This window comes from Calypte anna, chromosome 1 (assembly GCF_003957555.1).
Source record: "Calypte anna isolate BGI_N300 chromosome 1, bCalAnn1_v1.p, whole genome shotgun sequence".
Lineage (NCBI taxonomy): Eukaryota > Metazoa > Chordata > Aves > Apodiformes > Trochilidae > Calypte > Calypte anna.
In genome coordinates, this window is record NC_044244.1 from 75,230,002 (window position 1) to 75,257,642 (window position 27,641).

At 39.2% G+C, this 27,641-nt stretch overlaps 1 protein-coding gene across 1 annotated transcript in view; it reads left to right on the forward strand.

The window, feature by feature from the left end:
* The first annotated feature begins 2,614 nt into the window (after positions 1-2,614).
* GUCA1C (guanylate cyclase activator 1C) overlaps positions 2,615-27,641 on the forward strand; it is a 34,763-nt gene continuing 9,736 nt past the window's right edge. Inside the window, exon 1 of the mRNA XM_030461325.1 lies at positions 2,615-2,806. Coding sequence (XP_030317185.1) covers positions 2,615-2,806 — 192 coding nt within the window. The remainder of the gene's footprint in view (positions 2,807-27,641) is intronic.

Below are 27,641 nucleotides of genomic sequence, written 5' to 3' on the forward strand. Positions count from 1 at the left end.
CTTGAAGAATTACCTGAAGAAAATGTGGTTTTCCCTGGCATTTTAACTAAGAAAAAATTGTTTTCCCTAAAGACAAACACAACATAGTTAGGAGATTATTCCATGCCATATGGAAGAAATGTGCCTCTTCTCAAGAACTGAGAAATCTACGTGTTTTCAAGAACTGAGATGACAGTCTTTTATACTCACATTTATGCTGTCACTTTTTTTCAGAAGTACAGCTGAAAATGAAAAGGAGATTGTAGACTCGTGTGTCTACAGAAAGCTTAACTGTCTATGGTTGAAACCGTCAGTGTTTTTTTCTTTGAGTACTACTGTTATTTCTGAAGGAAAAAGAAAAAAATCTGAGAAACATTTGAGTTTTACACTTCTTGTTGAACAAGAAATTTAGTAGATTATACACTTGGAAAATTCTGTGTTGGCAGATCCAGTTACTAGCTATTGAAAATTTAGACTTATTAACACATATGAGACTGAAGATTGCCACTTCAAGCTACATTTCTTTTGCTTCCTCTTGTTGGTTATTACAAATGTGGCATTCTTTTCCTGCTAGTGATATTTTTGGAGCATTTCTACATACAATTTCTGAAATGCAATGTTTCAGATTTATTCTGGTTTTATTCAGTACTTTACATAGGTAATCCCTGTTGTGTCTTCTTATTGAAGGCCTTGATCTAATGACTGCATATTAGCTAATAGCTATTTTTGTGCTGGAGAAACTATTGAAAGTGTTGCAAGGAAAGACTAGAGATTAGTAAAATCGCATTTTAATGATAGTTACAATTTATGTTGCTATTTAAGTCCTCCAGGTATCCAGGTGCACTTTTTATCCCCTTCTCTCCCTCCTTAGCAGAACTGTCCTGGCAGGCAGGTCAGGCTCTAGGTTATGCAACGTAGTTATAAATACGTCCTGAAAGCCTATTGCAGTCACAGCCCAGCTTGTCCCAACTCTATCACCTTTTGCAGTGAAAGCTTGGACCTATTTCTGAGAAATATTTTGCAATTCTAATCTTATGTGATTAGTGCATCACAGCTCTTTAGTTGCCTAAAGAATTGAACAGAATTATCAAAATGCTGGATGTTTACAAGTACATGTGTGCTGTGACGCAGAGCCTGCTCTTAACTTTCTGATGCTGGGCAGCTTGCTTGGGTTTGGTTACATCTCACAATCGATGCAGCAACATTAATTCTTTGTACCTCCTGAAAACCACATTTTATGATGTCTCTGACTGTAGCATTAAGTTTCTTTGCAGCTTTGAGACTGAGTTTGTCTCTGATGGCTGTCAATACCATTTTGGCAACTGAACCAGCCTGAACCTGGGCCTAGAGTAAAATTCAGCTCATGCAGCTCTACAGTGGTCCATGGCCAGCCAGACAGCAACCTGCTCTGCAGAGTGAAGTAGAAATACTGCTCAGGTTGTGCTCACCTTTCTTCTTGGGGGACACCACCAGAGTGCCATGAGTGAGACAACACCTTTAGGGTACTCTCAAGTGTAGCAATTGTATTATTACAGTCTACCAGTTTAATCTTTCACTCCTGTGTGCCATAGCATAGGCTGTAAGGCTTAAATACTATAAAACATAAACTGCTATGTACCACTATACAGCACAGATATTATGCCACACTACAAACTTCCACAAAGTAGGAAGTTCCACAAAGCAATTCCACAAAACAATCAATAAAAGAAGCAGTCCTGCACACCCTTTACTGCTGGCCATGCTTTTCCATCCCTGCTTAATCTATTCACTTGCAAAACCCAATGTTTTGTGAGAACAGGCATTGCAAAATTTAAATAATGTTGTCTAAAGTTAAACATAGCTACAAGTACTTGATTTTATTACAAGCTTTTGCCTGGATCTGTTCTTACAGTTGTTCCCAAGTCCACCACAGACTTAAGTGCTGGCCTAAGGGAAGGGAAAACATAGGTGTGAGTGAGCAGTGGCAGTAGGGGAGTCATTTTTAGGATGACACAAGACACAACACAAGACTGATGCTTGTAGAAATTCTTTGCGAAGACAATGCCAAGGGTTTTTGTGCTTAGTAGTTAGCTGCTCTCCTTTTTTGCAGTTTATCCAAGTCAAATCATGTTGCAGTCCTGGCCTATAAGGTAAGATTTGGACCACAGTAAATACAAAAGAAATGAAAATGAAAAGTCAGTTGCTACAAGGCAGCAGCACAAAAAGTATCCATGTATTAAAATGAGGTTGAAGGTTTAGTTTAAACCTTGTGAATTATAAAAACAAAGGTTTTTACTGCCCTCAGAATACCTGAGTGTTGCTTATTCAAAATTCATACAGTTCACATAGCTTTAACACCAGAGATGCCAGCAAAGGATGAGAATCAGCATCATCCTCATCATGCCCTGCTGAGGCTCTGCAGCCTGACTGTGCACAAAGACCATAATCAGCTGCTAAAACCATGGTGCACTAAAATTGGGTGCCAGTAATCTTGCTTGGGTGCTATATTTACTTAGTCTATATCAGTAGTGATCTGTAAGAGGTTTAAAGTAGCTCTCAAAGACAGAGTTGATATTTGAACAATCATTCTTGGGGAGCAAGGGTGAACATTTGGATGAATAAGTATTGAAAAAGGTTACCTGGTATGTTTGATACTATGGGTGCTGCTGGATCAGCGGATGACATTAATGCTATGGAAATTCACCACTGGTACACAAAATTCATGAGGGAGTGCCCATCTGGACAACTTTGTATGCATGAATTTAAACATGTCCTGGATCTACACGGACTTACTCCAGAAGCTAACAGCTATGTTGAACAAGTGTTTCACACATTTGACATGAATAAGGTAAGAATTTCTTAATTTCTTAACTTCCTGGCTTTCTTACAGCTGTATCATTTGATGCATTCAGCAACAGGCCTCAGAGGGCTGGCGATACTGACTATTCAGAGGTAATAGAAGTGATTCAGAGGTGATTCAGTAGAGAATTATATGCCAATAAATATGAGTGACAGGCAAAAGGAAATGTTCCCTGTACATTTTGCAATATTGAAAATTGCCTACAGTCATTCTAATACATGTTGAACAGCTTCACAACTTCGAAATAGGTATTTTGATTTTTATTTTCAGTGTGTGTTAGTATTTGGAAGCTTTATAACAGCTTGAAGAATCTTTTTTCAAAGCAGAGAATATTTAGCTGGATCCATAGGTATTAATGCTTTGAGAATATGCAACATAGACACAACATGATTCCTTCTGTCAGCAGATTAATTCCAAGCTCCTTCTGTGGCTTATTTGGGTATCAGTCAATTTACATCTTCCAAAGACTCATCTGTCTAATTTTCATCCATCATCCTAATTATATTGCTTAACACTCTTGGTCATCCCAAAAGCTTTCAGGGGCTGTTGGTTCCATTGCTGTCTTACATTCCTCCAGTTCTGTGTTCATACAGGTTCCTTCTATTCAGAAGACTGTGCCCTATTTTCCCCTTAAACCAAAATAACACTTCGTATCTAATGCTCCACTTCCTACAAGTGTTTGTTCTTGTCTGAAATAAAGGTTAGCCTGAACTGTCAATACTACAGAATCAAAATCTGCTTCCAGCTAATTGAACAGATGGGCCCACCATGGTATAAAAATGTATTTTAAATATTAATAATTTTTTAGAAAAGAAAAAGCATTAGTGCTCTCTACCCACATCATAGATTTCAATGAATTCAGATACGTAATGAAAAATGGATGACTTTAGTGGCAGGTTAAAAATGGTCCAAATTACAGCCAAAACTACTTCAGAAAATTTCCATTTCCAGAGATGGTCTTTCTATTCTTTACTATCAGATTAACTAGATTTGTTTCAGAAAATGCCAAGAGCTTAAGGTAACTTGTGTGTATTCTCACATCCAGTGTTCTATTTGCTGTATGGTGCTCAGTAGGCTAAGAATTCCTGGCTTCAGTATTTGTGTTGCACCTTTTGCATGTTATGTATGTCTCCAATTCATTTTGGGTTTGGGGATTATGTAATTCTTTCTTACATAACCTTCAAGTACTGCTCCTGATAAATCAAGCTTATCATGTGCTCTTCCCTCTACCAATTAGCAGAACATTAAGTATACTGGGATTTGATTAAGTAACATTACCTAACTCAATAAATGTGCTAATTACAGGTGATGAGTAAAATTCTGGTCCATAAGAGTGGAATTTGTCTGGCAGACATTTGTCACTGTTCTGAATTTCCAATTAATCAATGCAATGTATTCCCCAGTAAAGCTTGACTGGTGTTAACCTGCTTGTGTAACACACATGGACAGTGTCTGAGCTCATCTAAGAGCTTTTTAGTTTAGCTTTACTATATACTGCAAAAGGCTTTTGACATTTCAGTGCTCTTGAAAAATATTTGGAAATATTTCCAAAATTTGTTTTAGACAAATAATTTGAAAGTAATTAGTGACTTGGGGATGTTTCAGAAAATTGAGCCTGCAGCTGGTTTAACTGTTTTTAAGAAAACTGGAACATGAAACAAACACTTCCTGAAAATCTGGCTTCTATCAAGGTGACAACATACCAGTTGTAGGACCAACTGGGAAGCCAACCAGAGGCCACAGGGAAATTTGTATGTTTGCCATGAGATAACTGAGGGACTGGAGAGGCAAGAAGAAAGTACCTTTCAAACAGATCTGTAGCAAAAGAAATGCATAACAGAAGTTGCTAGTACTGCAGATATTGGTCTCTATATATTTGACAATATATAAGAAGTGTGACCAGCAGGTCAAGGGAGGTGATTCTTCTCCTCTGTACTAATTTTGTGAGGCCCCAGCAGGAGCACAGTGTCCAAGTCTGGAACCCCCCAGTGTAAGGAAGACAGGGAGCTGTTGGAGTGAGTCCAGAGGAGGGACATGAAGAGGATCAGGGGACTGGGGCACTTCTATGAAGGCAGGATGAAGGAGTTTGGGTTGTTCAGCCTGGAGAAGAGAAGGCAGCCTCCTAGCAGCCTTCCAGTACCTGAAGGGGCTCTACAGGAAAGCTGGGGAAGGGCTTTTCAGAAGGGCAGGTAGTGATAGGACAAGGGGGAATGGCTTTAAACTGAAAGAGAGTAGATTTAGGTTAGACATTAGGAAGAAATTCTTCACTGTGAGGGTGGCGAGGCTGCTATACATTGTCCAGGTAGGTGATTCCTCATCCCTTGAGGTGTTCAAGGCCATGTTGGATGGGGGTTTGAACACCCTGGTCTAGTGGGAGGTGTCCCTGTCCATGGCAGGGGCCTTGGCACTATATGATCTTTAAGGTCCCTTCCAACCCAAGACATTCTCTGATTCTACTGTACTCTGTAAATGGGATGTGGAGTACAGGCAGAGTTGAGAATAAATTAGATACAAACTTTCAGAGCACAGCTGATCTTTATCACCTACACTCATTCAGCTTTCTCTACTATTTGTAGTCTTTCTAACCATATGTATAATCAAAACTATAACATTTTTCTTAATTTCTTTTTCTTTTAGTGTTATGAATGTGCATGAAAGAACTGATATTTCCTTTCTATATATTTCAGGCATTACAATCCAACATGTTATAGTTGTGAAGTGTACTTTTCTGCATCTAGGTTATGTAAAGTACCTTTCTGTCAGAAAAAACTGTTTTACAAATGTAACTTCAGTCACTCTATATAAAGATAAGCCTTAGGTGAACCTGGGATCTGTCTAAATGGGCAAAGAGCTCCAAACCAAAAAAGGTGGGGACCTTTTCAGTTTGGATTTTTGTGTGTGTGTAGTAGGCAAGGGGGAGTGTGTGGGTTTTTTTGGTGGGCTGGGTTTTTTTCACAAGTTACTAACATCAGAGCCTCCAACCCAGTATAAATACCTTAGCACCCAGGAAGGAGCTTGCTCAAGTTGGCTGATGAACATTAAGACATAACTCTTAAACTTGTCAGGTTACCCACACATCAGAGTTTGACTGTTATATAGTCCTAACAATAATTTTCTGGTCCCCTTCCCCTGTTTTCCCATGACTTTTTAATTAACTGGCATATTTTAATGAAATTTCAAAGAGCAGGCATTTCAGCTAATTAGTTGGTAATGTCTTGATAAAAATTGTCAGCTGGGTTGCAGGGACACACCCCTAATGAATGCTCTACTCATGCAGAATTGAGCTATTATTCATTGTTTTAGGCAACAGCTGGCTGTCAAAACAACCAGGCACTTGTTTCTTTTTCCCTGGTGAGGATACAGGGTGGAGCTGGGGTAGCAGAATGCAGAGATTTAGGGCAAAAAAACCTAGTCTATACAACTCTAGGCTTTTGTTTTGCTGTTCCCAGAAGGGCTTGTTTAATTAACCTTCTGTGATAAATAGAAAAAGACGTTTCAATGTTTTATCCATTTGGAATTCTTCTCCCCATTTTAGTGAAATTAAACAATGACTTGGCCTTTAGGGCTTCATAAAAACCACTATAAACCTGTTTATGCTAGGCTTAAGACTTCATGATTTAATAAGGAGCTCCCACTAAAGATCAGATATTCTTTTCCAGTTCTACAAGAACCATAACAATTCTGTAGCACTCCTCCTTCAGCTACTGTAATCTGAGGCATAGATTTTATTGTAGCTTTTCTTAATTGAGCTGTTTCAGCAACAGGCCCAGGAAACTTACTTAGAAGAACATTTAGAATAGTCACATACCTGGGATTGTACAGTCAGTATCCTTTTGCAGCTGGAAATAATATGATGAATGTGGCATCTACTCCCAGATAAAAGGCTGGCAGGTTTTTCTCCTCATCCAAACTGGTTTTTATAATTTAGTGGCTAGAAAGGTTTAAACACTTCCAAGAATTCATCAAATGAACCAAATTGTTTTGCCTCAGTTTTACTTTTTCCTTTTCAATAACAAAATACCCTCTTTTTGAGGAAATAGCAAAGGTTCAGATATGACACATAGTATCTAGGTAAGCTGTAGCTCAGTTTTATTTTTTTCTTACCTTGAACAAAGCCTTGTAAGCGCCTCACTGAAAAACCTGTGGCAAAGGAGGACCAGTACTTCAAGCCATACACTAGGATTTCATAAGCTTCCCCTCTGGGATTCACACAATGTCTGTTTAGTTTGATACGATGTGTATATTTATCTGCTGTAATACATGTTTCCTGTGAAGTCATTCTGTGGGGCTTCAGGCTGGCTTGGCAAATGAAATTTCATGAGAAGATTGAGCTGTTGGCAAACCAGCTTGCCAAGAGTAATGCATATGGGATTTTTATGGCTTGGCATGGGCTTTCTGAATAATAGTATCCTCACACTGTTCTCAATCATTCTGACTACATCAATACTTTTCTAACAAGAGCATGACTTATGTGTAGTACAATCAAAATAAATTTGTCTTCTGAATTCTGGTCTTAAAACAGAAATTAGGCCCAAGACTCCTTTTTATGCATAGCAGAGCCAAAGGATGATTCAGCTCTTTACACGTTAGAGGAATCAAGTGTCTCTGCCCTCCCTTACACTTCCATGGAATAACAACCTACCTGATTTGGTCAGCTGAAGCTGTTTAACTCTTTGTTAACAGAATAAGCAGAATTGGGGTTTTTAATTGGTTTGTGAAAGAAACTACACATAAGTCAAGGTTCTAAAATGACCTAACATTTAGAGATGAAAAAAGTCATTACTGTTGCAATTATTTCTGCTAGCTGAAAAGTGCATTGTTAGTTTTCTTTTCTTTCTTTTTTTTTTCTTTTTCCTCTCTATTATTTTTCCTCTGTTAGAGGATCAGATTTTTGTCTACTGCTGGTAAAAATCACTGCCAAATCTTTGATTCCACTGGGTAAGGAAAAGATTTTGGGGTCTAATTTCTTGCAGCATAGATTCGGCATTTAGGAAGTGAGATTCCAAGCAAAGATTGCCTGAACCTGAAATTGTTGAAGGTACCTCTACCAGCTTCCAGTTTCTATGGTACTGAAAGTGCCATGCATTAAATATTCAGATTTCTATCACTGTATTATCTGAAAATCCATCACTGAGACTGTGTGAACAGAATGTGTGTTAAGTGGATTATGCAAATGAAGCCATATGATTACTTCTAGGTGCCTGCCCACTCTTCTCCTGTTTCAGAATTATATAAATAAGGACATCTTACTAGTTCTTTTTACCTTAAGATTATATGAAAAGTGTTTATTACATACTTGCTTTACATGGAATGTTAAGTCAAATTCAAAGTATGTACTTTTAATTGGAGAGCCATGAGGAGTCTGCCTTCAGTTAAAAAGTCCCCTTCCTGAATTTCAGCTCACGTTATCCTCTCTTCAGGTTCTGGTGTGTGTGTTTCACCAGTTTTTCTATTTTAATAAACTGATTATCAGTATATATTAGTTTTCTATCATTGTGTTATGATGCTGTGCAGTCTGTTTATCTAATATCTTCCTTCCACTGGATGAGCACTTACTGATACACACCCAAGTCACCATAAACATCATTAGTATTTTGCAGAGTTTATGATTCTCCCTGTTTTCCAAAGAGCTGAGGCAAAGCCCTCCAAACAAAGCACAGCAACATTATTCCACAGTTTGGGTAGCGTTCAAAGTCATCTTAGACGCTGTGCTTTTAGTGCAAAGCACTTTAGACTTAGCAAGAGTACCAAGACTGCAAACCTGACACAGGGTCTTGCACAATGTGAGCACAAATTTCCTGTTTTGTCTTCAAGAGCCCCTGCAGAAGCAGATTGAGCCCTAGGAAAACACTGAGCTGATGAGAGAGCTCCAGCCAGAGAGGGACCCACCTACTGCCAAGCCTGTTTGAGTTCAAACGGGTTCTCAGGACCTCAGGAAGATCCTGTGGAGTTTCTATTTTTACCTTGTTCAGATCTGCAGGGATCTCTAAGAGGTTTATGGTCATTTTACAGCTTCTGGCTTGTGGTTGAAGTCTGGCTGGATGTGAGCCAGGAAGCACACAAGCAAGCAGTGTGGTTGTGGATGGAGAGGAAGGGCAGAGAGTGCTGTGGGTGCTGGGGAGGCAGCTGATGGTTTTCATGCAGCAGAAAAGAGTCAGTAGTACCATAAATTCATGAACCAATGTCCCTCTGGGCAACTTACCCAGCATGAGTTTAAGAAAACACTGGGCTAAAGTGCTTTGAACCCTCAGGCAATTTGACAAGAAGCCGGTAAGACTATTTATGTCATGAAACGTGTGGATCAGCATGAACAGTAGAGGACTTTGGCCTAGTGATATATCATATAAGAAGCAAGGTAACCAGGAACTAGTTGGGCTTTTTTCCCATTAATTTCCAGCAACTGTGCAGCAGTACTTCAACAGGAATTTGGATTTGTTGGATTTTTGGATTTGCTCTTTTCAATGTCACTTAGGTTGTTTAAGAGAAGAGATCTTTAAAAATCTACTCAAGTTAGATTCCTTGTAGGTAGGCCTGGATGAGAGTCTTAAAACTCTCACATTCCATTCTTTCATGAGTGGGAGGTTGTGTTAATATTTGTCTTCTCTCTTTTCTTAAAAAACTGTTTTTCCCACCATTTCAAAGCAAAGGCTCTTCAGATCTACTGAGCTGCATTTTCAGGCAGCTACAATGAATGTAACTTTTTTTCTTTTTTATAACCATTTTTATTCTTATTTGGAAAATCCGTGGAAGAGTAATACAGCTGTTTCACTTCCTTAGCCACCCCTGAAAAAAAGCAAATTTTAAAGCTGAGCTGGGGAAGGAAGGTAGACTTGAATTATTGCATAGATCAGAAATCAGAAGACCATGCTACTTCTGAAAGATGAATGAAAATAAGAAATCCTGTAGAAAATGTATACTCAAGCAACAGGAATAGACAGGAATAAGATAAGCAGATATCAGCTTTCCAGGAGGGGGGAAAATTAAGCAAAATATAAACAAACAAATTAACAAACTTGAGGCACAAGTATAAAAAGATGAAAATAAACAGTCAAAAAGCAGAAGGAGGAAATAGAGTTTCATCCTTTTTTTTTTTATATGTTATTTGAAACCCTTGTGGAACTGAAATGCAAGCTGTGGAGAAAGTGTTGACAGGTAGTTAAAATCTTAGTGAGAGAGGAATTTTCCATCCCAAAGAGGGCTCAGAAAAAAGCAACACATGGGAATAAATGTGGTCATTTGCTCAGCTGCAGTAGGAGGGAGATGAAGAGGCATCTGCAAGCCCCAGTCCCTTGGGGTCCCTCTCAGCAGGGGTTGCTTCTCCCAGGGGCTGAGCAAAGCACTTGGATAGGGATTACTAGACAGAAATCCTGCCTAGATCTTTAGCAGCTGCAACAAACTCCTGCCTGGCTAATCGGAGCCACCAGGAGAGGCAAGTTACTCACTGTCTGCTCAGTTTGGGAAAGACTTCAGACACCAAGAGCATCTCCAGTCAGAACAAGAGAAGACAGCTTCTATATTTACTTATCTCTTTGTTGGCTCAGTTTTCCCTCTTTCAAAAGAAACGCTTAACTTGGTGAATTTTATAGCTGGTGAGACAGGGGGGAAAAAAATTTTTAAAAAAATTTAAAATAATAATAATAATAATTTTTTAAAAAGCTTTAATATCCAAAGTTATTCCAGTGGAAAAATCCAGCTTGTAAAAACTGAAATCCTTCGTTAAACAGTCCATGCCCATCAAAATGGCTTTGGGGTGGGGCTTAATTCAGAGGATTAACACAAACAGTGACACAAAGGGGGTTTTTGTAATCTTGAAACAATAGTATAGTAAATTGCTTTCTATAAATTTGAGCTAATGGTAGATACAGATGTTTGAAAATCAAGTAGTGTAAAAATTTTTAGAAGTGCTTTTGGGTTTTTTGGATTATTTTTTTTCCCTACCTTCCTGTTCATACTATCAGCATGCAAAAGTTCAGGGGCTTCTCTTTATTTTATTTCTCCCAGTTGGAGTCAGGATATTTTTTTGGCCTCTTCAGTGGACTCTTTCCTTTCACTTCTAAAAAGATCACTTAACAGCAATGGTTTAACACTTATTACCCTGCCTGTCTGTCCTTAACCAGCCTCTGCCTGTCCCACTTACAGTTCTCCGATGCCCACAGCACCAGGCACAGCAAACGCTCTTGCCAACCCCAAATTCAGAAAAGTTTCAGTGAATTTGCAACAGCTACAAAAAGATCTACCTTAAGACACCTAAATGGGCTGTGAAGCTGGCTGGAGATGAGGAGTATCATGTGGAGAACTGGCACAGAAGAGATGGCAGGATAGTGAGAAGGAAATTAAGCTTTTAGATCAGCTGGTTTGGCTGGGACACTGGAATGGTTCCTGAAATGAGTGTGGCCCTGATATGAGCAGTGGCAGAGCTCTGTGTGTGCACTCAGCATCGGGAGGACCCAACACCTGGTAGCAGTGGTGTGCAGCAAGAAAGGGGATGGAGGAGGATGAGAGTTTTTGGTTTTCATTTAGTAGTTGACTGTGGTGTTAGTCAGAGGTTAGACTGGATGATCCTGGAGGTTTTTTCCAACCTAAACATCCTGTGATTCTGAGGGAGAGATGGTGAAGCCCAGGACGAGCTGAATCATGCAGGAGACAGAAATGGCAGAAATGGCATGTGTCAGAGCAAAAGTCAGGCAGAAATAGCTGAGTAAGGAAAAAGGGGTGGGGCTGGAGTGAGCTGGAGTGCATTAAAAAATCATGAGTAAAAGGCCAAGTTAATTGGCAAAAATAACACAACAAAATTCTTTTGTTTGAATGCATTCAAAATATGGTATATGCTGGTTCATGCACCAGTAGTTTTTGGGGTTTTTTTCTACTGCAAGCAGGTAGCATTTAGTTGAATCCATCAGAAGGGAGAAATGTGTGACCCCCTTGTTTCACAGCACATTTAGTATCAGCCGCCTACAGCCAAGTTTCCACTGCTTTCATAATACTCAAAAGAAGGAGAATGTCAACTTAATTTTTTTACATTTCTGCCATTTTTTTATATCAAAGTAGTTCTTGATCTCCATGCTGTAAAGGTGTATTTTTTATTATTAAAAAAGAAAAGTAACTGCTCTTTTCAAACTCTGTCAGAAGGCTACTTTTTCCCCTGCAAAGGAATCTAGATAACATCATCCTTTCCAAACCCAATGATATTTTATAGCATTTTCAAAGCAGAATTAATTAATCTGGTTAATCTAGCTTTTTTTTTCTCTCTTTTTGTCATGTTTCCCCACAGAGACAGTTTTACTTTACACGAAGTGTGGATTTTATGTGTGCTCCATGCTCTTGTAGTTTAGTAATGGCCTGTCCTAGAACCAGCAATCTTCTTTATTACTGAACTGTCCTTTTCAGTGTAAGTCTGCCATCTCAGTGCCAGTTCCCCTGTTGTCTATATTTTTTTCTAAATTTCTGGAGTATTTTACAGACTTCCAAAAGCTTCCTGTCATCTCTAGTGTAGATGTCATGAGGTACTGTAATTTTATCTTCATCTTCTAGCATCAGTTCTGTTTGCTAAGACAGCTCATTTGGACTTGCTTCACTGGGCTTCCTGTGTGTAAATTAGTCTCTGTACACATTGTTTTAATGTTATTTGAAATTGCTTGGTTATGTTAGTTTCATCAGTTCAGTTCCACATTGTAATGAATTTCTCTATTTATATTTACAGAAGTAGGTATGTTCCATTGCAGTTGGCTTCAGGAATAGGTAGTTTCTGTAGAATTTGTACTATCTCAGCACAAGTTAAGTGCAGTTAAACTATGCAGCAGATTATAAACTGAGACTTTTTGTGTTTCATAGAACTTGCATTCTTTTGCTTGTCATGTAGTATCAGCTATTACATACTATTCCAGTCCCCTACTACGAGTGAGGGATGCTGTGTGACTGTGGTTTAAATCAGATTACCCTTTCCCCAGGCACTTTACAGTTCTTTTAGTTATTTTCAGGGTCCCTTTAATTTAATAACAATAAGTATTCAATTAAATCACTGAATCATAGAATGTCAGGTTGGAAGGGGCCTCAAGGATCATCTGGTCCAACCTTTCTAGTAGGAACAGTGTTTAGGTGCAATAAAGCAGCACCTTTGTCATGCTGAGAAATATAGCTATGACTTTAAAGTAACATTATCTTTTGTAAGATTTTTTTGCCAGAATCTGACAAAAATCTGACTCCTAAGGACTCATCTTTAAGAGCAGTGGTCTCTCATGTGCCTCAGTCATCAAAGGTATAATTCCTCAAGACTGTTTGGAAGCAAGTAGTAGATTTTTGAGAAGGAAAAAATAGGAAAGAGGGAAGAGTAGCTGTGAGCCCCTATGCCTAAAAAGGGATTCTGTGAGCAGGACTTGCATTAAGGTCATGTGAAGAGATACAAGAAAGTTATTGTCCAAGAGGAAGGGATACAAAAGGAAGGATGAGTAGCACTGTGTGAGTTACTGATGGACAATCCTTACCTGGTCAGATCCTGCCTAAGTCCTGTGGCTGGCGCACTTTCCCTGGTGTTTGACACCATGACCAGTCATTGCTTTAACAGCAGGGTACGATGGCTGAAGAAAAATGTTCAGGATTTTATCAGACTGTGCATACTCAAAAGATTTGTCTGCTTATTTCCTCACACCTCCCTTGTCCTCACATCCTTTCCCCTCAGCCCCACTGCTCCAGCTGTCACACACCTGCAGATGAGATGACTGAACAAGATGTGACCCCTCTCTCCCTCAGTCACTGGGATCACAAAGAAGCTCTGGGGCTCAGAGATGGTCTCTGAGGGAAGGACACACACCAAGTAGCCAATTTGCTGGGTTTTCTTTGCCTACTGAACCAGTTTTGGGTGAACTGAAGGCAATTTCTGTGTCTACCTGTCTGATGTTCGAAAGTTCATGGGCACATGAGGAGTGTTCAAGCTTTCTTAGTCATATGCCACATGCGAAGTTTACAGTGTTAAACTTAACAGTGCCCTTGCGGAGTGACCTGTAGCATGAGCCTCTTAAGATTATGAGAGTCTTCTAAAAAAAAATTACCTGATTCTATAGGGTATTGATTGCTCTCTGGCATAAGTTGGGCTGGAGGGAGGTTGCTGTTTTTCATGAGGCACCCAGGACCTCACAGGACAGTGTTCTTCAACTCCACCATGTGATTATGAATGAAAAGGATAAGTAACTGGCAGTCTCTTCTTTCTGTGTCTCTCCCACCCTATAATTTTACACCAGTATTTATAGTTCAAAAAATGTCTGTGCTATAGGAGTGCTCCTGAGCCACTCATCCCCTTGCATAGAGGTAGTACTGATACCCAACCCATTCCCTGACCTCTTGAAAGCTATATAATATAAAGCAGGGCTACAGCACTGAGCAGCAGCAAGGACTTTGCATTTAATTCACTTATCAGACCAAATCACTGTAAAAGATACCTCTTCCACTCAGCTTCTGTCATGAGGCTGGCGACTAAAATTGTGTTTTATCCTGGGACCCTTGCTGAGATGGAGGAAATAGGGTGTAATTGCACACAAATACAGGATGCCACAGAGCGTATTTATGATAATAAAAGCCTCAAGGAGGAGTCTATTTAGAAAAGCTTAATCCATCTACAACAGAGAGAATGTAATAACAGGCATGTGTGTTTGCACTCCCAAGCTTTCTTTTCCTTATCTAATATTCATGCTTGTAGTCAGTGGTAGAGTCTAGATTTTCATGAATGATAATTTGAGTATGGCTCTCTTTACTTCTGCTTTATCCTCATTCTGAAATGCCCTCTGGTTTAGAAATGGACATTAAAAGTAATCTCACATGAGTACAGATACTCACTAAACAAATATAGAAACTTACAGTGTGAGACATGCAGTAGCCATTTAAATGCAGTTCTTCAGTTGCAGTCATGAATGAGACTCTGGAAATGAAAGATATAAATATGAATAGAAAAATAAAGAAGGGACACTGTCTGCATAAGAACGTGGGTGCCAACGAATCATTATCAGGTGATGGCACTGCCTCAGAGACACACCATTATAACAACAAGTTTCTGAGAGAATGCTCACAAATTCAAGAAATTCCTGGGTCTGCAAGGGCTGGAGACTCAGGGAGATATTTATATTAAACAGTTGTTTGATATCTTTGATCTGAATCAGCTAAAGTTTTTTGTATTATTATTACTTTGACCTCATACATTGCTTTATTTGTGAGTTGTAGCCTGCAGGCTTTTCTTTGTGCTCCGCTCACATAACTGCTGTTGTGGGCAGGGTTGCCATTATGGTGTGCTAGAAGTGAAGAAGTAAAATTGTGCTTCAAGGGCTTTGAGTAGGGCTCTTATTAGTACTTTCCAAGAGCACTTAAATATGTCAATAAACAATTCTGAAAATTAGGTGTAATTTGCAGTTCACTGGTTAGTCTTCTATCCTTTGCTAATCCTGCACTTGCATAAAAGCCTACAAAAATACTGGTATGCTTAAATACAGATAGAGTTTAACAGTTTTTAAAATAACATTAGACCAAAATAGGGTCTGCACTTAGCCTATGAAGTGCAACACAAGGTAGATAAACAAATTTGCTGTATCAAACCTGTGACAGAGAGGAAAATGTAATTCATATGAGGAGATCACACATGGTGCCCAAGTTACAGCAGCAAACAAACCACCTAATGCTGAAGTAGTTATAAGTAAGTATATAAGTAGTGATAAGTAGTTTCTCCAGGCAATATTTCTTATTTATCCTCCCTGCTACTGCAATAACACCTTGTGGTTCCATTCAGCTCCTTGTACCATAGCTGGTGCTCAGAGAGAAAATCTCTCTTTTCCTTAGGTGTGTAGACAAGGCCAAAGCCATGGTTATCTGGTACTTGTGTGCAGTATGTTTCATTAGGTGTAGAAAAGCATGTGATTGTGGAGGGAGAAGGCAAAAGAGATCAGAGGATCTAATGACTTGCAGACAAGTGTGGGCTCTTTTCTAGGTTTGTCTTCAGCATTGCCTTATGCTGGTAAGGCCCTGAAGCTGGACACCTCTAGCCCTCCACCCACTGCGATGCTGGAGTGTCCCAGGGCACTCCCTGTCCTGAAACTGTGAAACCCTCAGATTTCTGAGACCTTCAGATTCTGGATTAATGTAAATGTGGGGAGAGTAGAGCGACAGCAGGTTTCAGGAAAAGTATCTGCTTGCCCTTAATTGCTGTAGCAGTGGCCAAACACACTTAAAACTAAATGGGAACCCTAATTACTCACTCTCATATGAAGCAGTCAAGCTGTCAGATAGCAAAGCAACTTTTCCTGTAAGAAGTAGAGGGCAGGGGGAGGACAGAGAGCCAGGAGGAGCCTGATAGGAAGCCAGGATTGTCAACTGGAGAACATGTTGTCTTTTCAGTATGGCTTTCAGGATCACTGTCCTGAAAGATATCAGCTGCTTCATCTCTGTGACTGTACTCCCTCTTTTACTAGGCACTTTCTTGCTGCATCTTTCTGAACCTTTCCTTTTCGTCTTCATCCTCATCTTCCTCAGATGAACCAGGATAAACAGAGGAATGATTAGAAATTAAATCTCACTGAGAAAATGTTTCATCACCCATCGTTGCTAAGCATCACACCTTTCAGGAACATGCCTTTGGGGTATGGCTGTGTAGCCAAGGGAAATCATTTCCCCTGCTGTCTTCTCCCACGTCTCTGTTTTGTAACGCTTGGGGTCACATACCAGACCAGTGAGGGATGGCCTACCTGCTGACAGCAAACTGGAGGGTTGGGGACAGCAGTCCCTCCACCAGAGAGGATCATGTGTTTCCAGCATCGGCACATCCTGTGCCTAACACAGACTGGGCTACTCAAGTACAACAAATCTATGCATTTGCCAGCCTTCACAGCTGAGGGCATTTCCAAACTATCACATACATTGACACTGACAGAGACTGTGAGCCCTCAGCACCTCCTAGAAGGTCTTAGCACAGTGCCTCTTCTAATTCTAGCAGATAGCCCTTTCTTTTCAGGTGTTTCATATCTAGCTTTGAAAATTTCAGATCTGTTTTATGTTTGTGAAGTTGAGCTGCGATTATATAGCAAGGAGATCCCAATCTTAAATTTAGCTTCCAAGTAAGAAGAAAAAAGATGAAAAAAAGCCCCAAACAAAGAAAAAAATAAACTATAGAAATGGGTACTAAACAATACAGCACCTGGGACTCAAGTCAGAGTTCAGAAAGCTCAGAAATCCATGCTGATCACTAGCCTGAGAGCAACTGTGAAGGTATGTTAGGCATTGAGAGGATCAGCCTAGCTAGAGAAGGATGTCAGGCAAGAAAAACTAAATCTGACACATTTGAGTTCAGCAGTGATTATTATTCAGAAGGAATATGGAAAGGGAGAATTTAAGACGTCAGATTTGTATTCTGACCCCACAACAACTTTTTACAGAGCATTACAGATTCGTCATATTTTAATCTCTATTCAGTATAAGGATTGCATTTCTGTTACCACACAGCTTTTGTTTCTCTTTCTAGCATTGTTAACAGCACTTTGTTTTCATAAGGTTATTTATTTTTTTTTCCTTTATTACCAAGAATAATGACCACTTTTTTTAAGGTATGCTTTTAGAAATAACAAGCATCAATCAGTTTTCAAGTACATGGCAATAACCCTTTTTATGTGCTTTAACTGGGAATAAAGTGGCAACAAACCAGCCTCTCAGGGCAGGATAAAGGAACACTGTTATTAAGTAAGTAAAATAAGTGGATCTCCTTATTCCACACACTCACTTCTTGTCCTATATAATTTCTACAGCTTTTTCTCCTCCCCACGTTTTTTTTAACAGCAATATAGGCTTTAATCCTGAAAAGTGCTTGTAGTTAAGAACAGATGTGTGAAAAGCAGTGAGTGGATGGCTGACTGGCAGTATCACACTGTGTGCTCTGAAGTGGCAGCTATGATTGCACAAATAAGGGGTCATTAACCTTCCACGACATTATAGAATCTTTAGGCACTGTGCAATATCAAACATATGATAATCTTTCACCACCAAGCCACAGAAGTTAATGGATACAAGTGGCTGCAAGCATAAGGCACAAATTCAGAAAAAATTTCGACATTTGTTTTTGCTTGCACTCAGTTTCCTTCAATACCATAATAACTTCTCATGATTTGTATATAAAAATTTCCTTTCCTTTGCTATTGTGTTTTTGTTTTGTTGCTTTCTAATACAGGGGCCATTATCCCAGTAAGTAGTGAAGTATACAAAACTTCTTGATACAAATAATTTCTCTTAATAGTACCCTTTATATAGAAGTGCTGTTCAGCCATACAGCTATCAACTTGAACCTTTTTCCATGTTTCTGCCAACTGACTTTTATAGATATATGTCCAGATTTTTTCCTAACCATCTGACCTTTGTGGCCAGAAAATACCATTGTTCAATAGCAGCAATTTTAGAGCTTACAAATGTATGGCTTCTATTGCTGAAGCTTACACATGAATGCATATAGTTTGGGGAATGGTTTACAGTTGATGTAAATCTAAAGAAACTTATTTGGACCATAAGTCATTTAATATCTTCTACTCTTAGAATAAAATCTGTTGTTCTCATGTGGGCTTCTGCTTCCTCACAAATAGGAATCTGATCAGATTTAGCTGTGCTAAAGTGCTAGGCCTGAGATTAATCTGAAATTCCAATTACAGCAGTCCAATGCTCCTTGTGTTAAATTGGGGCCATCCCTGCCTGCATTTATTATCATAGAATAAGATGATAAAACACTCTTGAAAGGTTCATAGACTTTTTCCTCTGTCTTTCAAGTATGCCTAATTTAAAATCTCTAGCAGGTCAGGTGTAGCTTATAAACCTCCATGGGCACTTGGAGGGCTGGGGGTCAGTGCCAGTAATTGTAGCTGTGAATTGCATTTTACCTCCCTGTTAGTCTTGCTGCTTCCAGATTAAGTCTCTTAGAGACATCCTTCTCCTACTTAGGATCTTCATTTAAAAAAAAGCAAACAAACAGAAAACCCCAAAAAGCAACAACTTGTTAGTAAACTTGAAACAGTTAAAAGGGACCTATAGATGGAAGATCTAGATAAAACCTGATTCACTCAAGTCACCTGTACAAATACCAATGGGATTTCAGTAGCAAGCCAGACCTTATCATTCTACAGATTTCTTTAGGCTGGAGATAAAAAGTAGTTCAGCTCCTCACTCGTGGCAATGACTGTGGTCAGTGGATGTATAACAGGGTGGGGGTACGTGGTGACAGCACAACTCAGTGTCACTTAGAGACTGAGGTTACCTCTGGTCTTGGCTGTGGGCAGACCATGTGAACTTAGAGTATTGCATTAACAGTGCTTACTTTATTTTTTATTAATTATGTATAATTAGTATGCATTAACATAACGTGAACATATACATCCTCTGTGGCTGTATGGCGTGTATATATCTTGCATGTTTATATGTGACAGAGCATGGTACCATTACAGGTACCCATACCCATGGCTCGACAGAATACACCTGTTCAATATGTACCAGATGTTTCCAGTCAGAGTTGGAGATTAGTAACAGATAACATGGCCTAAAAGCTTTTTTTCTCAGGAACATACTAAATAAATATTAACCATTTCTGATCTGTCTCCTGTGGAGACCACCAGCCGTTTCATAATGAAAGTACCTCATACACCAAGCATGCTGATGTCTTTAATTCTTGCCCACTTCTTAAAAACAAGGGTTCTGCATCAAGACTTTTAATTCCTTCCTTGACCTCTGTGGGCTGATTTGCTAATAATTAAATAAACAAACAAATATATATAACTGCTAGTGAAGTCTGAAAGGTTTTTTTTCATCGTTCTTAGTTCCAGTGAAAAATAAAAATGCTGAAAGTTCAGAACTGTACTTGCAAAGTCAACTTTCCTTCAGATTATCACAAGGAATGCAGGAGGTAGCATTGAAGCAAACATTTTATTCATGACTCATACATTAATTCTTGTAAGCTTTATTTATACAATGGCATTGGCAGTATATGAAGTAGCAGACTTATCTTTTGCCACAGCTTTCCAATGAAAATTTTCAAAAATAATATTTTCATTAAACTACAGGTGCAACAGAGTTCATTTTTTAAAGGATTCTCTTTATTAGATCATTTTAGGCAGAAATATCTCAGTATTCTTCACCCTTAAGCTGTTTGTAATAAAAAAATCCAAAAGCTGTAACCACATACAAGGAAGCTGAATGTCTGCTTTTTCATTCCTTCTGCACTTCAGTCCAAGCACAACTGTTACGCGGTCCTAGTTTGTGCAGTCTACTGACAGTTTTTAGTGAGGAAACAGTTATTTATCTAAAATACTTCAGTAGTTTCGAACAATATTGATGAATATTTGGTTCTCTGTGAGGATACAGCACATTTCAGAGAGGTTATATCCTTCAAAACGAGGTTATGCCATTTATTGGAGAGCGTACCTAGAAAAATGTCTGGTGTACCTATAACTTCTACAGAATTAAGAAAACATTCTATAATTAGCACTGCTATCATCTAACACTTATTCTAAAAAATCTTCTTCCTTTAAATCAGAAACTTAGATCATAGAATCATAGAATCATAGAATTAGCCGGGTTGGAAGGGACCTCAGAGATCATCTAGTCCAACCCTTGACCCACCGGAGCAGTTGCTAGACCATGGCACTGAGTGCCACGTCCAGTCTTTTTTTAAATGTCTCCAGGGACGGAGAATCTACCACCTCTCCGGGCAGTCCATTCCATAGCCTAATCACCCTCTCCGTGAAGAAATTCTTTCTAATATCTAACCTAAACCTCCCCTGGCACAACTTAAGACTGTGTCCTCTTGTCTTGTTGAAGGTCGTCTGTGAAAAGAGTCCAGTTCCCACCTCGCTACAGCCTCCTTTCAGGTAGTTGTAGACAGCAATGAGGTCTCCCCTGAGCCTCCTCTTCTTCAGGCTGAACAGCCCCAGCTCTCTCAGCCTCTCCTCATAGGGCCTGTGCTCGAGTCCCTTCACCAGCCTGGTTGCCCTCCTTTGGACCTGTTCCAGGACCTCTACATCCTTCTTAAACTGAGGGGCCCAGAACTGGACACAGTACTCGAGGTGTGGCCTCACCAGCGCTGAGTACAGGGGAAGAATCACCTCCCTGGACCTGCTGGTGACGGTGTTCCTGATACAGGCCAGGATGCCATTGGCTTTCTTGGCCACCTGGGCACACTGCTGGCTCATGTTCAGTTTCTTGTCGATGCAGACTCCCAGGTCCCTTTCTGCCTGGCTGCTCTCCAGCCACTCTGTGCCCAGCCTGTAGCGCTGCATGGGGTTGTATACTTCCACTGGCTTGCAGATAGTTTTTGCCACACCTAAAAATATAAATTGAACCCTCTAAGAACTGATTGATTGTGCAGTTATGACCTGTCTATCTAAGCTATCTCTCATGAGAAGCAGTGTATTGAAAATGAGATGCTGCTATTGTAGTTCTCTTCCTGCTTAATTTGGTATTAATTGAAGCTAGCTACAGTATCTCTTGCGCTGGTAAGAAAATTGGATTGTAAGAGGCAGGATATACTGTGAAAAGTAAAGAAAGAAGATTAATAGGTATGTCAGACAGAAGGAAAATTATGCAAGTTCAAGTATTTTCTGCTAATATTTATAAAGCATCGTACAGTCCTTGACAGAGAGAAATATTTTCTGCTGCACTTAATATGCAGAGATAAGCTGGTGGATGCAGAAAAATGAACACTCCACAACAGAGCTCAAGAAATCTTTATGTAAGGAACCACCAACAGATGTAAATCTTTAACGATCTTTGTAGTTTGCATGCTTTCATTTAAAATTGAAGTAGTTCAGTAATGAGCTAGAGTTCATCATTATGCATATTAGTACTATAGAAAAGATTTTAAAAGGATTCCATTTTAAAATCTAAAGGAGAAAGTTAAAATGGGCTCTTTGATGTAGAATGCATTACTTACAGATGTTGGAAGGCAGATCACCGTTCCCTTTTTCCTCATCCTAGCTCTTTCCTTGCTGCCCTGCTATGTCTTTATAGTTCTAATTTACAGGTAGAATTTTCACCATCTGATTCTGTGTTTTGGCTATAAATAGAAGTTATCCTCTCCAGTTATAGGGACAGGAATGGGAGTGTATCTGCCTTCTCAGGTATTGTAGTAGAAGGAAATGCAAATCATTTAGTCATATCCAGTAATTGCACCTAGTATTCAAAAATAAGCATGCAAAGTTGCCTAAGGAAGCTGTGGCTGCCCCCTCCCTGGCAGTGTTCAAGGCCAGGTTGGATGGGGCCTTGAGCAACCTGGTCTGGTGGGAGGTGTCACTGCCTATGCAGGGGGGTTGGAACTAAATGATGTTTAAGGTTCCTTCCAACCCAAACCATTCTATGATGATTCTATGAAATGTTCACAGAAAGATGTAATATTTTTCAGAGGTGTTTTGACAATTAATCTAACTCATTATTCATTTGACTTTCAGTTGTTTTCTCTTTCCACTTTTAACCCCCTTCTTAAGAATTGTAAAAGACAGAAGAATATTATTTCCATTGATACAAGGCAATTAGTTGCTAGAGATTCTATAAAAGACATAATTTTGATAAGGATTGACATGACCCTGCTAGATAACAATTACCTATCCCTGTGTGACACATTCTTATTGAAGGTATGAAGAGCCCTTACAAGATTAAAGAAAATTACTGCTAGTGAGGAATACTTCAAAGACCACCTAGAGCCTAAATATTAAGTGTTTCCATCTCCTGTGGGATAAAATGAAGATACCTTAAGGCATCTTCACCAAGCCTCCTTTGCTGGAAAATTTGATCTTCAGTTAGGTTTCTTTTTCAGATAGCTTTGTTCTCATATGTCCTGAGGACCAGGAATAGCTGCTGTGATATGAATGATCAGGATGCCTAAGGAACTATCTGGACTGTTGCATCCTTAAATATTCAGTCATTACCAAAGGTGGCGCTTAAGTGCAATAGTTAGTAGTTACTCAGAACAGGGAGAGAGAGGAATTTTATTATAGAAATATTTTCTCAAACATCCTGAACATCTTTCCTCTTTTGTATTCTAAGTCTTCAAATATTTGTGCAAGCATAAGTTCAGCTGAATGCGGAATTTTAGGGCTCTCTCAGGCTGAAATGACTCTGGACAAGTACACCTTTAGCTTGCTCTAAGCAGCAATTTTAACCAAGGAGTGAGGTTGCAGCAGCATAACCTGCATTACACACACTATGAGGCAAAGAGACGTAGAATCTGGTATTGTGTTTGTGGCAAGGTGTGCTACATGTGATGTTATTTCTTTTTTGTGGCTCTTGCATTGGCCCAGCACATATGGATAGCACCTCCACTTTGCCCAAAGGAATCTAACTCCCATGTTTTCTGCTTTTGAAATCTTTTTCACTTTCACAAAGGCCTTTAATGTGTCTCCACAAGATATGAATATCATGAAAAGAAAGTTTTCTAGTGTAACCATCACATTGTAGAGTCAGCAGTAAAAGGCTGTGTGTCGAAAAATTCATCAGCTTCTAAACCAAGGGCTAGAAGAAAATACGAATCAAGATAACTCATGGCCAGAGAGAATCCTCCTGTCAGAAGTAACAATAACCTACAGCTCTTACCTTCTGAAATACTCTGCTTTTTGGAGTTAACATATACATGTACAGATCTTTTTCCCATTAGTTGCAAACAAAATCCAACAACCTCTCCATCCACAAAAAAAAAACCAAACAAACAATAAAACCAAACCAACAAACCCAGACCATTTGCTTCTCCTTAATTTGTGGTAGTTTTCTTGCATAAAATTATCCCAGATGTAACGTAACTAGTCTGATTACTATAAATAAGGAGGAGGTTAAATTATGCTTTGCTGTATTCAAGGCAGTGTAGTTTTATCATTCTTGTCAGCATGCTTAAGTGCTTTTGAAAGATACTGTAATCTTATAAAAAAAAAATCCATGGAATAGAAACTATGTTCTATGAATATTTCAGTGGTTCCATGATACACTATTTATAGACCATCTTAAAGAATTCCATTGTTCTATTTCTTAAGTGCCTCCAGGTTTTTTTTTACAGCCAGTTTTATATATTGATTCCAAAAAGAAATCTATTACTTTGTAAGGAATTCCTACAGTCATTGGTGCAATTTCACAATCTTGTTTTCCAGTGGGTTGGTACAGGACTTACTACTGTGATAGTGTTAGTTTATGTTATAATAATGTGTCATTCCCAGCTGAAAGCCTAGGTTAACCTCATTTAAATCATCACTTGCTTAAAAGTAAAGCTGAATTCTTGACTGTAGGAATTGATGCACAATTTATGATCTAAAAGTTTTAGAGCTGAGGTAATTCCCCTGTAGTGGCACAGCACCATCAAGTGCAGAAGGCTGGTTCTTTACATGGGATATTACAGTGAGATCTTTCTCAAATTTTTATTACAACACTGTAGTATTCATTGGAAGGGGTTTTTTGCATTTCAAAAAGAATGATACAAATTTCTAAGAAATTTTCTTTCAATAATTTCAAAATATTAACTCAGGCAAGTGCTGCTAGTATTCCACTTGAATTTTCTTTGCAACATAATCTTGACGATTGGCTGGGATTAAGCTATGTGATGGATGGAGGAGCAGTGTTCTCAGTGCACACCACGGTGTGTCCCCAGCTCACTACATAGCCCTTTCCTTGCTATCTGTGCACATCGTGTCCAGGCTCACTGCTTTTGCAATAGAGACTTGCTGCACTTAGGCAGAAGGTCAGTATAGGAAGGCAGGAATATAAAGAGTGATGAGGTTCAGTTTTATTTTAAAATGTCAACCATCTACACAGTGTCCCCTTGAGTTCCTACAGTCCCTGATTGCATTAGAGAAAAAGAGCTGTAGAACCATTTCCTCTGCAGATACTCGGTGACCAATATTACACATTAAACTGAAAGGGTTAAACTCTCCAACAACATGTGTAGGGTTTTTTTTAAGATTTCATTTACCTGTAAGCAAATCAGGTTCTACTCTGCAGCTTTCACTGAGTTTAAAAAGTTCTTGTAGCATGCTACTACTATTACCAGCTGTAACGTATCATGTAATGTATCACATTACATGAATACACAATGAAGATTAACTTGTACATTTAATCATAATTAATTTTAAATATTACTTGTTAAACTATGATGCAGATAAATGGGAAAGTAATTTTCATGAGAAGCTGAGGAATTTGTTTCTTTTACTTAAAGAAATTTTAAATATATTTCAAAAGTGCAACTGTCTGTCTATTTAGTTCCTTAATAATTATGAATAGAGCAGCTAAAAGCTACTCCAGGTCTACATTTTCTTATTTTCCCCTTTGAATTTTAAGCGTTGTTTTGAAACATCTGAAACTGTGCAACCATGATTCAACACATTTGTTGGTGTGAATGATGCTGGTGAAACTAAGAGTGGTGACAATGTTGTTGGTGAACCACACTGCACAGCAGAAATTGGATGATCTGTTTTAACTAACTTGGCTGAAAACTCATGCAATGACAACATATCAGTATAACCTGTAATCTTCCATTTTTAACAGAAATGAAAAATTCTTTCTAGGTAAAGAATGTGGGGTACTGAGGTCCTTTACCTTGAGCACACGCTTTTTCTTCAGTACTTCACCACTTTTGTCTTTGGTGCCTCCTGAGTACAGGCATCAGCCTGATGCCTTGGTCATTTTCGTCTTACTGCTTCTCCAGGAATAGTAACAGAAAACGATGAGTGAGCAGGGTGGTGGTGGGGGGTGTAGTTATTAATTTTAAAGAAATAAAATTGTCATCTTAACATTTTGGACTTCACCTGGTTTTACCAGGGTACTCTACAAGACTAAGTGCCTGGACACAGAGCTGGCTCTGCATTTCCTACTCCTCTAGCACAAAGGTCTTAGTATTTTCTAAGTCCTCAGATCTCACAGGTCCTTGATATCTGGTCAAAGCAGAACCTTGTGTGACAGTCTGGTCAATGTAACTTTATCTCCACATGTGAGTATGCAACTCTTAACAAAACCACTTAACATTCTGCAGCTCCCAATCTACTGCTTCATTTCATCCTTATCAGGTAACAGCTGTCTCCTGCCAAGATATTCTCCCTAATGAAAAATGACAACTTTGTTTGCTTAAAAAATTGGTGATTCTAGCCACAGCCCATCTAAGGTCCAGAGCTCTCTCCAGGCCCCAAACTCCACTATCAGACCTTTGGGATATGTCAAATAGAGTCACAGTAGCTCTGTAGTTCCTCAGTAATGTGTATGCAGTCCTTGAGGAACAGTTAAAAGTCTTCAGAAATAGAAAGCAGGCAAGGAAATGGAGGAAGATCAAACAGAACTAAATGAATCCTCCTTTAGGTTTCTGAGGATGGAGAAGGCAGTGCTATACTTGAAAAGGGGGCTAGAGAGAAACAGAAGCACACAGGATTAGCTATAAATTTTAGAGTTATTTTGAGTTTTGCCTCCTCCTCCCTCTGCCTTATGAGGTTTAAGTAGTGTTGTGAAAGACAAGGTTGAGAAGGTGGCTTTAATGTCCTAAGCCCTAGGTTTGAAATACCTTGACCATCTATATTTGCACGTTTGTTAATCCTGATAAAGCCTGTTGAGCTACTCTCCTGGTGTCAGGTTGAGTTCAGAGATTTTTCAGGAGCAAATCTGAAAACAAAGACACTGCTTATTGTGTAGAGACTCTATTAGTAGGGTCCTTAGAACTATTCTGGGACCAAAGGGTAATGGCCTCCTACAGAGTCAGGGCTGGGGTATTATTTGCTCTTGTGTAACTCTGGGCTCCCACAGTGCCAGGCTTTGCCCTCATCCCTGGCCTTACCAAACAAAAGTGAGCAGCCTCCAGCAACTGCACATAGGCTGACATTCTGTAGCAAAAAAGAAAAGTCTCTTATAAAAAGAGAAAATTGAATTGCTTTCTCTTCAGGAGATGCAGCAGCTAATGAACAAACTAAATGGGCCCTGGGCAGAGGCAGTCAGGGCTGGTTGTGTCTTCAGGACCCTGAGGATCAGTTTTCTATCATCAGCAAATTCTCCTTACAGTTCTGGAGCCTCCCTTTCCCTTTCTTTTGTGAATCTAAGTGTGCCAAGACGCTTAAAAAATCACTCATCAGTGAAAACTACACAAGTTACAAAAAAAACAGCAGCAAAGGGCACAAACGCACAGATGTAATGTGTCCTCAAGCATCTAATTTATGTAGTCAACCTGATGGGAGATTAAAAAAAAAAAAGCAGTTTATATTTGTATTAAGTTTACTATGTGAAGCAGAAGGTCCAGAAAACTTTGGGACGTGTAAAAGAAGTTTTGAACTCATTTTTTTTGGTGTCTCTCCAGCCCAGGAGTTTTCTGTCCCACTGTGTCAGTCCATGCCCAGGGCTCATCCCAGATGGCTCTTCACATATAGGCAGGGAGGGGAGCAGGGCTTCACCCCAATTCCAGGAACCCATGGGATCCCAGTGCTGCAGCCAAGGAAGGCAGTGTCATCAAAACACAGGAAAATAAGCCTTCACACACAAGAAATGCATCCATCACACAGATTTGTCCCTTATCCTACGCTGCCAAATAAGCAGGTTTCACCAACGTTAACTCAATAAAAATATCCGAAATTTGCCCTTTGGAATAACAGAGTAAAGCACCAGAAGTAACTTATTCATGTTTTCACAATACCAGCTCTGCTTATTACATTGTTTGGTGTTTTTAAATATTTTTATAGGTTTTATTATTTGTACAGAAACCCTTTTTTGTGAATTACTGACTTCCTAACAAGCTTCCAGATACTGACTTCCTAACTTGCTTCCAGACACTTTTCTGAGTATGCTCTATAGATTGAAGTTTTACAGAGCCCAGAGATGTGTT